This window comes from Ischnura elegans, chromosome 12 (genome assembly GCF_921293095.1).
Source record: "Ischnura elegans chromosome 12, ioIscEleg1.1, whole genome shotgun sequence".
NCBI classification, from domain to species: domain Eukaryota; kingdom Metazoa; phylum Arthropoda; class Insecta; order Odonata; family Coenagrionidae; genus Ischnura; species Ischnura elegans.
Window position 1 is genome coordinate 6,566,405 of NC_060257.1, and position 16,100 is coordinate 6,582,504.

The 16,100-nt window shown below is 38.3% G+C and overlaps 1 protein-coding gene across 1 annotated transcript in view; it reads right to left on the reverse strand.

Moving 5' to 3' along the window:
- Positions 1-16,100, reverse strand: part of LOC124169839 — a 135,269-nt gene that overhangs the window by 75,243 nt on the left and 43,926 nt on the right. The window contains 6 exon segments of the mRNA XM_046548626.1: positions 1-119; positions 1,724-1,923; positions 6,937-7,151; positions 9,122-9,468; positions 11,269-11,430; positions 15,925-16,068. Of these exon segments, the coding sequence (XP_046404582.1) occupies positions 1-119; positions 1,724-1,923; positions 6,937-7,151; positions 9,122-9,468; positions 11,269-11,430; positions 15,925-16,068 (1,187 nt within the window).

Here is a 16,100-nt window from a genome sequence, read left to right on the forward strand (position 1 = left end):
CTTTGATGTGTGCAGTAGGGAACTTGGCTGGTGTTAGTCTTTGGGGTGTAGACGCCCTCGAGGATATAGGCTCCGTCCCTCTGAAAGGAGACCCTATGCTCCGATCAGCATCAAGTTTCCTAGAGAAGAGAAATTAGTATTATTATGCTTCACTTGACCGATGGCCAGTAATGTACATATGTAGCATTAAGTACGTCAAATTTACCGTATTTCTCCGAATATAGTCCCCCCCCCCCCCCCTAATTTTGAGGCTTCAGTTTTGGGAAAAGTAAAAAAAAATTCGTTCGAATCTAGTCCCCCCCTTTACTTTTACCACGGGCATTTTTGAAAAAAGGGGGGGAATATATTCAGACATATACGGTATAAGTAAACAAATAACATTTATACAGCGACAAAGACGGATTATATAGGCAAGAGGTCAATATCCATATAGGTAGGTACTCATTATTTGAATAGTTGGCAACCAGAGAGGGAAAACGAGAGCTGGACAAAAGCCCTGAAGATGTTAAGTTTGACATGTGAGACTCTCCACGGGTGAGACAGAAGCATTTCTGCCACAACTACTGAATTGTGCCTCAGAAATGGAATAAACTGTGGAGGTGAAGATTGTGTATAAATGTGGATGATAAGGTGATTGCCTATTCCATTTCTTCCTCCTTTGTTCTACCCCAATAGTTACCGAGTTTATTCCTTTCATATAGCTCTCAAGGATTGCCCTCAATTAATCTGACCACTGAGCCTTTAACAGCCCTGAGTCATGGAGAAAACACTCCTTTACCAATGAAAAGATGGACTCCGATGCCATTTCCAACTAGAGGCAAAAGTTGTGAAAAATGGATTAAAAAATAACCTTTCCCTAATCAATAATGCACAATCCTACAATGGTGAATGCCAATTTCACACAGTTAAAAGTTTACAATCAAAACACTGCTTCTACATCAAATTTTATGAACTTAATAAAATACAAAGGCAAGCTGTGCAATCCAAAAAGTGCTCCAACCATACAGAATGCGATACATATATGTTATACGAATTAGGCTAGGAGACACTTGAAACTCGGAGGCTGTGCACTACGCTTGAAAATAGAAATCTTTCAGAGCGACATGGAGGATACCATATTAACACGTTGCGTACCGGGGCACTTAAATACCAGGGAACGCCGAGATTGGAAATATGTGCCTATTAGGGCGTAATGCCTTTGGTTTAAACATGGTTAAAAAGCTAATGTTTAGAATATAACTTTATCCAATCAAACTTTATGATGCATCAATTCATTATGTATAACGAACAACAACTGAAAACGTACTAACGAATACGTACTGTACGCTTTAAAATTTTTTAGGTTGACGCGCCTAAATGATGAGAATCTTCGTCATCCGTCCGGAACGTTCGGGAAAAAAATGACGAGAATCCTCGCCATCCGTACACAACGTGTTAAAACACCACTGTAATTCCAGGTCTGACAGAAGCCATATATTAAGAGCTATATTTTGCTGAGCTGATAGGTATGGGAATTCCTTTTTCCTCCGAACAGATGGACTTAAATAAATGCTAGACAGAAATTCGTTAGAGCTTTTCCTTTTTTTTTGTGAACGTCTGGTGTCCAAACAATCCCTGGCAGCCAACTGAGGTGGTTGGCAGGGTAGCACGTAGATGTATACGGAATGGCTAAAATGGCTAGACTGATGTTTCACAGCGTCTTTAGCAGTGGCATTTCACATACCTTCCACTGGCAGAGTCATCATCAATCCCTGGTTGAAGGAGATTCAGTGAACTCCGACCTGAGTGCACGCTGCCCCGTCCATCGTCTCCGATGTTCGTCTCCTCCATGGAGTGCACTCCCTCTCCGCCGCCTTCCGAGCGAGGAATGCCGACGGGGGAGGCAGCCCCACCAGATGCTGACGGAGTCCTGCCACCAGGGGTCTACATGGACCAAACAATTTCACAGTCAGCCAATGTGAAGAGAGGGTGATCTAACTACTGAGAATCATGAAGAGCAATATTTACAAACTAAATGATATAATTAAACCATACATTATGATAGAGAACTGACTGGAAACAAAAATAATGTTACTGACCCACCTTATGCGATTCATATAGCTCTAAAATAACCTTTTATTCACACTAAACGGATTATAATCTGACAAACATCCTGTCACATATTCATGTACTCTTTGCCTTTACATTATAATTCACACAATTGATGCTTTATCTCAACATTCAATTCAAAACCTATTCAATCTCTTTCACTAGCAAAAGTTTTCACAGCAGGGTGAACTTCTAAGTTGCACTTGATCACAAGATTATGCCAATAGATGTTAGGCGAGACCCAGTTATTAAAAAACATAGTAATTATTGGAAATATAATTAGTAGTCCTAATATGAAAATGTTAATTCAAATAAAAGAAAATATATTGCATAAAAGCAGATTAAGCAAAAAATTGCAGATAGGAATAGAAAAAATAAAATATTTCTTCAATTAATATCTTTAACACGTTCACGCCGGCGTGACCCACCGGTGGGTCACATTAGTTTTCGCCATCGGGCGGCGTGACCCACCCGTGGGTCACATCAGTTTTCGCCATCGGGCGGCGTGACCCACCCGTGGGTCACACTCTCCATCGATCTGTAGGAGATATTTCAGCGCAGCCATTCTGTTGTATTATATCCTGTATTGTCCTCCGCCAGATAGATCTTTTAAGGTTTCAATTGCATTTCCTTTTTTATGAATTTTCGCATTAATTAACTCGATGCTATGATTCGAAAAATTTACTTTCACTCAGTATTGATGTATTTATTCGTCTTTTTTGGGTAAGTAATAAAAAGAGGAAAATTACATTGATTACACATAATATATGTCCCATTTTTAATAGTATAAAAATAAATACATTAATTATGAATTTTCTTGAAACATTCTAAGCACAATGCAGGTTGATTCTTACAATCTGGGCAATAAGTTACAACTTTTTTGGTTTTCTTCATCGCTGCTTCTCTTCCATCTTTTTTACTAATTGAATTATAGCACTCTTTACATCTTTTTCGTATTACTCTGGTCGCACCTTCGTACTTTTTAAGAAAATGTTCTTTTTTTTTAGAGGCCGGTGGTGTTGCAGCTATCGTTGGTTGGGCAAGTAATGCGGAAATAATGTTCTCACAAAATTGTAAAATGCTCAGCTTTTTCTGGTTATCTAATTTTTTATGAATGCACCACGCATTTACTAACATGGTGCCACAAATAAGCTCAATTATAATTTTCCTATACCACTTTATGGTCTTCCTCAAAGATGTATAGTATGAAGACATTTGATCAGATATATCAACACCTTTCTTTGCAGCATTGTAACTTATGACGGTATCTGGTTTTCTAACAGACTCGCTGACGTCGACTAAAGTACATTTATGAGTTTTGCACGTTGTCAACATGAGTACAGGCCTTTTGTCTGTCCACTTCACAAATTTGTTCCATATGAATTTTGTAGACCTAATATCTCACCCTTTTTTTGTTTGATTTTTGCGGCCGGGGGCAAATGTTTTCTGTTAGAGCGTACTGTTCCACACAGGTATGTATTTTTCTCTAATAGCTCTTTAGCTAGAGGAACACTTGTGTAGAAACTGTCCGTATATAATATGCGACCTTCATACAGGAGTCCATTCATGAGCTTCATTACAATGTCATGCGCATGTCCCTTTTCAGATGAATATTCTCTTTTACCAGAGTATACACTCATATTATAAGTGTAGCCTTCAGGAAGGCAAAGCTTATACAGTTTGATGCCGTATTTATGTCGTTTACCCGGTATATATTGGCGAAATAAAAGACGCCCACGCCAGGGAACCATGCTTTCATCAATCACTACTTCTTTTCCAGGTTTCACATGTTTTTGGAAATTCTCATTTATTTTATAAAGAATTGAGCTAATCTTATGTAAACGATCTTCACATCGCGCTTGATTGTTATCGGAAAAGTGCCAAAACCTTAGAATAGCTAGGAAGCGATCCCTAGGCATAATACTTTTTATTAGTGTGTTCATGTACATTGGATCATTTGACCAATAAAGACGAATTTCTGGAATATGAACAACACCCATAATTAGTAAAATACCTATAAATTTATTCATTTCTTCGAGGGTAACCGGTACCCAAATTTGCTGATGTTTTCGGGAAGTGCCTACTTCATTTTTTGCATGCGAGTTTGTAAATTCATTAGCATATCTGTTAGTTTCTCTTACGATATACTCCAGCATATCATCTGTAAGAAACAACTTATACAGATCAAGAGGACTTGCACAGTTATTTGCCGACAATGACAGCTCTAAATCTTTGCAGTGTAATTCTTGTGCGGACGTACGCGTAGTTACGGGACCCCACTCAGTGTTAGGAACTTCATGAGTTTCATCACTAGATGAATCTGATGTCTCTGAACTGAAATTACTCAATTCGGATTCAGAAGAATATAGTATTCTTTTACGGCCCCCCTGCCTACGCGAACAACTTGGTTGGTTCAGATCGTCTTCTGAATCGTCATCAATAAGCTTGCTAATGCAAGCCGGATCCAACCCCCTCTTCATAATCACAGTCAAAAGTGAAAAAAGTCAGACAATTTAGACTAAAAATTATTATCTTCACTCCGGTCCTTCCCTCTTCAAGTGTTATTACAACGGTATATCTCTGTAATCCTCATAAGCCTGTTCAATAAAAAATAATGGTGGTATATTTCCGTAAACTGGAAAGTTTCAGCTCAGATATGCAATGTCGTGAATTACTATACAATTACTATCTTACCTTTAGGGTTGAATTATCCTACAACTGAGATGTCATTCCAGTCAGTTCTTATCTGGTCCCACATTATTCTAGCGTTCTCATGATTGAATTTCTTAGTAATCCTGAGAAACCTGTTCATTATAAAATAATGGTGGTATATTTCGGTAAACTGAAAAGTTTCAACTCAGATATAAAATATCGCAAATTCTATAACAAGTACTATCTTACCTTTTGGGTTGAATTATCCTACAAGTATGAGAATAACCTGATGCTGACACAGTCTGCCAAAAGACTCCCTGTGCGGAATATGTCGACTGATCCAATGAAAAGAGAACCAGCGGAGAGGACTGAACAGAAAAAAAGTAATTGATACTGGATTTTGACACTTTCTAGTTACTTTGTTATCGCGATTGAATAAAAAGTCTCCGAACTGTGATTCGCCGTTTTATCTTCACGACAATATAGCAGTACCTCAAGACGATCAATTTGTATTCCTTCCGATTTGATGGGTGGACTGAAATAGCATTTGACGATGAAGTCTTGTGGATACAAAGTATACGTCTGAAAGCTAAGAAGCATAAAAGTTATCATTGCTTGATAGTCTCAGTAGGGATTTGAGTTTAAGAGCCACTTTATCCCTCTCAAAATAGCATTGATTGAAAAAACATGACAATGCTCGACGTACCCACGGCTGGGTCACACCGTCTGGTGGCGGAAACTAATGTGACCCACCGGTGGGTCACGCCGCCCGATTGCAAAAACTAATACTCCAAATTTCGATCTAAGAGCTTTGTGTATTCACAGTTGATACGTAATAAATAACGTATTATAAGTATATAAATAAACATAAATACTAAATAACTAGGTATATGAAAACAGTAAATTGGAAAAAGGAATATTATAAATATAATGGAAAATAAAAATTTTCTTTATTAATCCGCCGCCCGATACGCTCTATTACTGGTACCAAGCCGCCCCCAGGACCTGCATTAGAAAAGGTGAGCCGGGTTGAACGTGTTAACTAACAGTCGCCCTAAGGGAAACAAACGATTGATAATTGGCGCATAACTAGGAGGGAGGACCAAGTTCCATATTCACCAGCAAAGAATGAAAAGAAGGAACAAATGAACAATAGACATGCTAACTTTTGATTTAATATAAGTTAGTTCACTGTTTTCATGAAAATTTAATTACTGCTATCATGCGATAAAAAAATTCCTTATTATCCACTAAGTACGATCATTGTAGTCAAATGAGCAACATGTGAGCCGATGACAATGTGGAGTTTAAGACAAGGGGGGGAGTATGCTCTTTGGGCAAGTCCCTACACTGTCCGTGGGTTTCACTGATAGGGGAGGGGCGTACGTGAAAGACGGAGTGAACTTGACTTCACCAAAAGTCAAGTTCCCTCTGTATCTTGTACTGTCTCTACTTGTTACATGAAACAAAAGGGACATGAGTATTTAAGGCCTGGTGCCGACACATTGTAAAAGTTTGCTCATACAGAGAGGATTATGTTGAATCACGACTGAATGGCTTTCATTGTTTTCATTGTCTAGCTCTTGACACTAGCTACAGAGCCATACCATTCAACTGACTCCAAAAATAATTTTTATGTTTTCTCTTGGGGTTTGAGTGAAGAAAATAGGGGAGTGTATGGAGGTATTGCTTCAGAAAGTATGAGCGATGAAGAGGTCCACTCTGATTACAATGCTGGCTTGACCAACAAGAACATATTTGGTGGTCACGTTAACTGTTATAGTAGTTGACTGCTACGTGTAAACTGTATAAAGCCAGCTAAATCTCCTAGGCCAAGGCAATAAAATGATCTATTGACTTTAAAAACAATTCTTACTTGAGAATCTTGATGACAATGCTACCAGTCGGCAGATTTATGAACTACTCGACTGGACACTAGAAATAGTATTCAAAGTACTTGAGTCGAGTACTAACTACTCAACTGCACTCAAATTTTTTAGTACATCCCAACCGAAAAAATCAACCTTTTAATTTCATCACTGTTGCCTTAAGAATATTCTTTGTAACTAAATGAGTAAAGAGCCCGCATAATTCACCAACTGGATCATCTGGAGTCGAAAAGTTGAGAATTGACTGTATTTGAATGTTATTCCCAGCATGTGAGTATATCGTGAAAATTGGTTGATGGGTACTCACCCCACTGCTTCCAGTGTTCCCAGCCATTGGTCCGCCAGCCCTTCCATAGAATTTACGGTACCACTCAGCATACTCATGGGGTCTGTTACGTCGCATTTCTTCATAGTACAAGTATGCCTGGCTGTATGAATCACGATGCATGTGGTACGGAGCATTGTAGTACGGATGATGAGGAAGTTGCCCAGGTGGTAACGGATGACCGTAATACTCATAACCTGAAATATTTTGTCACAACTCCGTTATTTGAAAAAAATATGGATGCACACTCACTTAATAATAACATTAACAGATTTCTCAAGCAACATGAAAGGGTTTATATGTATTATCCATGGTTTCCCACTGAAAAATTGCTTCCATTACCAACATAATTAAGGAGATTAACAAAAATAGCCCCTTGAGCATTGACATTTCAAAATGCATTCTCACTCATAGATTTTACTAAAAATGAATTCTCTGCATTTCATATTATGTTGAGCATGTGCAATGAATAATTTTTATTTCCTCTTCAAGGAATAATTTTGAAATGAGAGGAGCAAAGTACCATTGTTCAGATGTATGTCGACCCTTATATATTTTGCTGTTACACAAAATAGAACTAGTGAAAAATCTAACATTACAGAATAAAATAAGAACCCTCAAGTAAAACAGAAGCCAATAAATTAAGCCACACCTGACCTTGGAATTATAGGCTTTTTAAACATTTTCATTAAGAGTGAGCTACTACAATGGCATAATTCTCTTAAGCCATCTGCTGCATAGTCACAGGCACGGAAATAGGATTACAGATACAGGCATTAAGAGTGGTTAAAAAAACTGAATAGTTAAAACATGACAGACTGAATTAATTTTACTTAAGGATCTATAACAAACTTCCACAAAATTTTAACTCCATTGGCTCCACTGTGTCATTAACAAAAAGAGTTAATTTTCTTCCTGTTTAAACTGAAACATTACATTTATGAATATAAATTTGATACTTTATCAATATCAGGGCCCAGCTGTGAGGAAGCAAGAATTAGGAAAGGAGTGTGACAAGACTGCACAGTGTACACTGTCACCCGTAATTTTCAACGTTTACATTGAAAAAGCCATTAATGAAATCAAAGAAAAGGAATTGGGAGTGAATATCCATGGAGAAAAAATTAGCATGCTAAGATTTGCCGATGACATAGCCGTTATAGCAGAAACAGAGAAGGATTTGAAAAATATTCTGGTTAATATGGGTAGGGTAATGAGTAGATATCAACTGAAAATAAGCACGAAAAAAACCAAGATCTTAGTATGCAGCAGAAGAGAAGAAGTCAAGACCAACATTAAAATAGGGAGGCAAAAACTGACAGGGGTGTATGAATTCTGTTATTTGGGGAGCAAGATAACTAGTGACGGGAGAAGCAAGAAAGAAATTATCAGCAGAATAGCCCAGGCGAAGAGAGCATTCCACCAAAAGAGAGACCTGCTTACAGCAGGAAACTTAAATATGGATGTAAAGAAACAATTTATAAGAACCTACATCTGGAGTATGCTCCTATACGGAAGTGAGGCACGGACAATGACCGCAGCGGAGAAAGCAAGGATAGAGGCCTTCGAAATGTGGTGCTACAGAAGAATGATGAAAATCAAATGGATCGACCGAGTTTGTAACGAGGAAGTCCTAAGAAGAGTTGGAGAGAAGAGAAGCCTCATGAAAACCTTAATAAGAAGACGGAACAACCTTATAGGCCACATCTTGAGACATGATGGCCTGATGAAGACAATCGTCGAAGGACAGGTGGAAGGCAAGAATGGAAAAGGAAGACCCCGAACAAAATATATGGAACAAGTAAAGAGAGATGTGAAAGAGAAGAAATACGTAGGTGTAAAAAGATTAGCTGATAGGAGAACTGAGTGGAGAGCTGCGTCAAACCAATCCTAGGATTGTTGACTAGTGATGATGATGATCAATAACAATATTTTTTCCTCTATTTAAATATTGGCTTGTCCTTAATTGTCAATATACCTTTCACATATTGTTCATGAAGTATTATAGACTGCATATTCTTCTGTGTTTTCACTGTTAACAACAAACACATGAGGTATTGCACACAATTTTTTAACCTACTATGCATGTGATTCATTCATCAATTATATTTTTTTACTTCTGTTTAAGGTCCTTGAACAAATAAATAATAATTATAATGCCTCTCACCTGGATAAGGAGCTCCTGGGGAGTAAGGAGAATATTGTCGGCTGTCGGATGCATATCGTGGGTCTCCTCCCCCGTAGTAAGGCGGTTCCGGTCTCAGGTGGTGGTGGGAATATTGAGGAGGGTAGTGGTGCCGTGGGGTCCTGGATTCTCTGTCGTGCCAATCCGGGCCAGAGTCCCGTTCCGCGCTCTCCCTCCGCAGTCCCGCCCCCCCTCGCTCCCCACCCCTGTGCCTCCTCTCCCAAGCCCCCTCCCGATTCGTATCCGAGTAGTATCCTTCAGCCCCCCGAGAGCTGGGTCGCCCGTCATAGCCATTGCCGCCCAGGTCCAGCTGACTATTTGTCCGAGACCTACCGTCAATTAGGAAAGAAATGCATCAGTGAGTAAAGCAATGAACAAAACAATTGACTTTGTGCACAGTCATGCGCTTGGCTGCAAAGTTATGCACACGAAGGATGAAGTTTGCCATGATAAAATATTTAGCTTAACTGGGATTCGAACCCAGATCTCCCAATTGCTGGTCAGGCGCGTTAGCAAATTAAACTACTAAGCCTCGGTCTCAGAGCAGACATCAGGATGGGTTTTACCGAACAAGGTATTGTCATCTCAAATCCACACCGTAGCCCTTGCAACAGAGGTCACGCTTACTAAACCACTGTCAGACAAATAAACCCTCCTATAGTGGCTATTCAGAAATAATGAATTTCAAAGCACAGCATCAAAAAATAATATTTTTTCACGGCAATACTTTGCAATTTGTCATCACCAAATGGCGAAAGCAAAGGGTTTATTTCTTTGACAGTGGCTTAGTACTCACGACTTCCGTCACATGTGTCGCAGAGTGGACTTGTGATGTCATCACCTTGTTCGGTAAAACCCATTGTAAAGTTCGCTCTGAGAAGATGGCTTGGCGGTGTAATTGGCTAGAAAGTCTGATGGGGTAGTCGGGAGATCCAAATTCGAATAACGGTTAAGCCAAATATTTTTTCATGATGATTTTTATCCTAGCTGTGAATATCAGTGAATAATAACTATAGCCAATTTCCTTGTGGGGTTGTAACAAAGTTCAGGAATTCCAATTTTCAGTGTCTTCTCTAGCAAATATTCTTCATTTACCCTGAATATTTTTATACTTTTCTCAGATTTCCCAAATCCATTTCAAATACCCAAACTTAAAGCTGATTTCTCTTACCAGTAAAAACCCAGACATGACTGCTTGCACTTAAATGATAATAAGGATGTTAATAAACATTCACTTCATCTCATCTCTAATGCAAAGGAAGGTGTCCTGACTGACTCATTGATTCACATACAGCCACACAATAAGGCTACATTACAGTGGCGACTGGCAAACATCTGGTCATCTTTGGGTTTGCCGATGACTAACCCAAAATGAATCATGTTAAAAGGACTTAAGAAAAGGTCAGAAACATCCCACGTAAAAGTTTGAACGGCACGCTTTGCCACTGATCTATTACTTGTGAGACAAATATGCACATGAAAGAGGCATTTTTGTGCTAAAAAATTTTTGGTTATTTTTCTTTGCTCCATTAAAACAAATACGGTGCTGACCTTTATTTCCTTTTGCTCTTTTAATTGACTTAATTGACAGAAATAATGGGTGAAAAATATCAGTGCATGAAAATAATAGTGCTGCATTTTATTACTTTGTTCATTTTTTCAATATGAATGGTTTCTTTTGGATAATTGTATTTTGAGATCGAAATTTATCCATCCATTTTTCTTCCATTTCAACAATAGGTATTAACAATTAGCACCCAGGCAAAGACATGCATTCAAAACACGTAAAAAAAATCAAAACTGCTTAACCCTTCTGTAAACAGTAAACCACAGCTGTAATAATTGGAAGGCCACATTTTAGGCTTCAAACAATAGCAAAAAAATATTGCTATTAATCGTACACCTTTCTCAAGATCCACTAAAATATTTTTTAACGGATTCTTGCGTTAATCCACAGGTAACAGACAATATTGCAAAATTAAAAATATCACTGTAAATCACCAGACGGGCTTTATCTCAATTCAAAGGATCAATGAATGACTTTGGGTTCTCTCACAACAGAAATGTCTTCAGATAGGGGTGAGATACTAAAAGTGCTCTAAGTAATTAGCTGAAAAACTGCCCTTTACCTATGTCCATCCCTGTAATAAGATTGGTTGCCTCGGCTGCCAGGCGTATTTGGGTGTCGTTGGCTATAGTAATCCCTTGCATATTCATCCTCTGGGCCCCATTCCCTGTGCCTCGGGTCCCTTTGCCAGTCAGGAGGCGGGTAGTCGTGCCTTCCAGCAATCCTGAAAGGATACCAGTGGAGACATTATAATACTGTGAATTCAGACATACAGTCAAACCTCTTTATAACAAACTTCTTGGGACAAGTAAAATATTTTGTATAATACAACGGGTGCTTTCCATTCATCGACACAAGTCAACTTGCGTCGCGGTTTTCATGTTCCATTCTGTGTGCGTTGCGGACTGTAGTGACACAAGTCAACAAATGATTACACGCAGGAATTGGAGATTCATAAACAGTTACCATGAGTCAACACTAGTTGACGCATGAGTCACATGAATGGAAAACACCCATTGAAGTGTTAGTTGTACAGTAAACTCCTGATAATCCTGGCTAATGCAATAGGGAGCGGCAGGACGTATAATCGAAAAACACAAGACATTCCAAACTTTTACTTTTATTTCTACCTATGTTCATTATTTATGTAAATCAAGCAATAGACGCAATATTATTAATGCACACGGTCTGTTATTTTTTATTTCTCTTAAGAACTCATTGAGAGCTTTCTTCACCTCAGATCTTTATAGTGGCGAAAATGTCAATATGTATACTCATACTTCCACTACTCCAAGTATATACTCCAGCAAATTTCCTACACATGTAGGTGCCCGGCTCTTCATTTCTCCTTCCACTTCCCCACTACCTTAACTTCCACTACTCCCCTACTCTACCGTTAAATGTTGACTAGTTGCAGCATAAATATGTCTGAGTGCGACGAAAATTTTGGTTGTGTTTAATCCTCATACTAGGCCACACCAATAGAAATGCTTTTGCAATATGCTAAGTACATTTAAAGATGATAGATAACATTGCCTTAATTTATGAATGGTTATCCATTGAAGAAATCTAAAATTAATCAAGATTTTTTCACGGCTCATCATCTTATGCACTACTAGAACAGGTGTCCAAGAAAACATGAAGCATCTTTGTAGGCAAGAAAAAGAAAATAATAACGCTTTAAAAAGAAAATTGTAAAGGAAATAATAAGCTTTGCATACTCTTGGAATTAAATATGAAAATACAGTGTTTTCACATCCAATTTATAAAATAAAGATTGTAGAAAATATCAAAGGTGAGACTCGTGCACGAATAATCAGCAACACAGATAAACTGTGCATGGATAATGAGGAGTTGACTATATAGAGGTTGACAAACTCAACTAGAACAAAAACTGATTGTTGGATGACTACTAAATATGATCTGGGATTAACTCACAAATGCTATTGCTCAACTTCAGAAGATAAATATCGATCTCGAAAATTCATGAATTGCAACTTGACATCATTGGAGCCTCCTTGTGCCCCCGACATCAAGTCATGTGTTGTTGCTACAGAACAGGATGATTCGTACCTGGCCAAGGGTGTCCACCATCCAGTGATTAAAAAATTCCCTAAGATTTACAGTATTTCCTGGGGGATTGCTTTGTTTAACAGGGCACTATTTAGCCCTGAACTTCAGAATATTTGGGGAAAATATTGTTAATAGGTAGAAGTTCCAGTCCCCATGGCCTTAACAATTCAACAAGACAGTGACTTTAATACCATGAAATTACGTAAATAGAAACTGCAGCAATCTAGAACTGAAGTCCAGCATAAAAACAATTCTACAAACTAATCTCCTAATATGAGCAGTATTCATGTGAATATGTATGAGAAGAACACTCAGTCAGCAGCTAACATTTTGTTAAGTGGTTAATTTATTTTTTTGCCATTTTTCCATACACCGGTCTTTGAAATTGTAATTAACTCATTAACACAAAAATAAATATCTATTCAGAACCTCTCCAACACTTCATCTTCCTATTGTTTAGTTATTGCTTTTACTCCGTGATACAGCATTTGAAAAATGAGTAAAATCACCAACTTGGCATTTACATAATTCAAATTTTGGCATTCTTTTTATCACCAAGGCAGATTATCACTATTAAGAACTTGCAGGGAAACCCACAATAAGCACAAAAAACAAAAAAAAAATATCCAAAATCATAAACTGATCTCCAAATATTAAAATCAAACATAAAATCACAAAATTCTAGCACCAAACCCACATTCAACACTTGCATTGCGGCAGTACAGACACCAACAGCCAACCAACACACCACAACATAACATTAGCTGGTAACCAACTTAGATCACCTTCATGTCATTGGGACTGCTTTATGTATGCTTTATGTGTGCGAGAGCAAATTGAAATGTGCATCAAGTAGGGCTGAGCGAGACTCTCGACCACCCGAGAATCTCGCCAGCCGAGACGAGAATTTCATTTCTCGGCATGGTTCGTACAAGACTCTCGCCACGCCACGAGTCTCGTCCCAACGTCCCGACGAGACTCAAGAACACTCGACCTATCAAGACTTCTCGACACCCGTCGAGACTCTTGGAAAGGCAAGAATTTCAAATGAATTTACTATGGTTTACAATTTACGCAGGCCTCAGTGGCGGCAGGGTTAAGTCCTCGCCTGCCAAAACCGAAGGCCGCGGGTTAGAGTCCCGCCTGGGTAGGTTGCCCCCACCCACGGAATGGTTGTGTGTGACAGTCGTGGTTACATGTTATTTCCTCCGATGTTAAAGACCTTAAATGAGCTGTTTTCAGGGCGATGAAAATAAATAAAAATAGTATCTTTTACGCATTTGTTAACAAAATAAAAATATTTCTAAGAAAGTCTAACTAAAATAGTATTAAGTCTAAAATATTTCTAAGGACTAAGGAAGTTGCCTCAACAGAATTAAGGCTCTCGCTCCATAAAATAATTGCTTGTGACTGAAAAGAGTCAGAAAAGTTACCACGCCGATCTGTGGTTTAAAAAGCTAAATAACCATGAAAATTTCTGAAGGAAAATCAGAAAAGTTAGAAAGGCATAGCCATGGAAATTTATCAAATGTATTAGTTAAGATATCAGGACATTCAATGGGAAAAGGCCACATAACCAGAACGCTTAAAAAATGAAATTTATAACAGCACGATAAAAATGTAAATTGATGGCTTATAATTTCAATACTTTGATTAAAATTTCATTTTTTGTAATACATTGGAAAACTTTCCATGGCTATTCCTTTCTAACTTTTCTGATTTACCTTCAAAAATGTACGTAGTTATACCATTTTTAAACCACAGATCGGTGTGGTAACTCTTCTGACTCTTTTCAGGCACAAGCGATTATTTTATGGAGTGGGAGGCATAATTCTGTTGAGGCAACTTCCTTAGTCCCTCCGTCATCAATTTCAACAAATTTAACTCGTTGATAGTCTATTTTACTTTGATCGGAGGGTCGCCTTTGAGAATATGTATCCTTATAACTTGACAGTGCACTAAAATAATGGATGCATAAGAAAACTCACTGAACGAAATATTTTAATTTTGTTAACAAATCCATAAAAGACACCATTGTAAACTCAATTGTCGACTGATGGTGATCCTCATTTGAAACTATCGCCTTTCCCGAGAGTCTCGACAGGCGTCGAGTAGTCTTGATGGGTCGAGTTTTCCCGAGTCTCGTCAAGACTCTCGCCCCACGGAGAGTTTTGTCCCAACCATGTCGAGAAATGAAATTCTCGTCTCGACTGTCAAGACAAGACTCTCACACAGCACTAGTTTCAAAAGTCCAGCTGAAGAAAAAAACTCAACACAACTACATTTTAAAAACTCAATCAATTCCAATTTAGCATCTACTATGTATCTCATTTTACTGGTAAGTGAAGGCGATTATTACAGTTAAGAAACTTTATGTATGAATTTGTAATGCTATTGAATGCACGTTTCTCGGGGTTTCCATCAGGTAAGGAAATAAAAGGCAGCCTAAGTTTTGAGCATTGACTCATTGCCCATTCTCGGTAATTTGGTACCACATTACTATCATCTTATTTACCATCTTACTTACTATTACTACCACCATGCTTTCTTTGGTCATCAATGCCAATTCGGAACACTTGATGGTGACAAGTCTGAGCCTGAAACGCTAGCTGCCTTTAATTTTCTTGCATGAAGACGAGCCCAAGAGAAGTTAATAAATATTATTCGATGGAAAAGAGTTAAATCATACATTGTGTTGCCTTTAATTTGCACTAACCATGCCACCCACATCTTTGCTACAACACCAGGATACTCGGAGCGCAAGTCTTTGTCAGCAATTAGACAACTAATATATCCTCCACAATAATCTAATTATGTTAATTTCAAAACATCCGTAAGCTTTGTTTAGTAAAAAATTAAGTAGCAAGTTCTATATGTTGTGTTGAAGACAATAACGAGGTTAATCTAGAATACAATTAGATTAATGAATTAATTAATGATTCTTCAAAATGTAAACTATAGCACTGTTACTCAAACTTGAATCGACTTCAAAATTTGGTGATTGCATTGTTCTAATACATACATAAAAAAAGAAATGCCACATTTAATGAAAAACAAGGCGATCAAATTTTAGAGGAGTCAGATATTGTTAGTTTTCCATGGTTAGCGTGTTTCTAGCAAGCCTGCCACCCTGATGGGTACCGACCTATCGTCCTGATGACCTCTATCTTCAGGGGGCATTGAGCGTTGACGGTGATGGTCCCATTCACTGCTACCACGTCTTCGGGAAGGATGGCTACCACGATAATAGCCACCAGGATCTTCACCTAGATCTGTGTCCTGGTCATAACTGGACGAACAAAGGATCAAGCAATGTTAGTA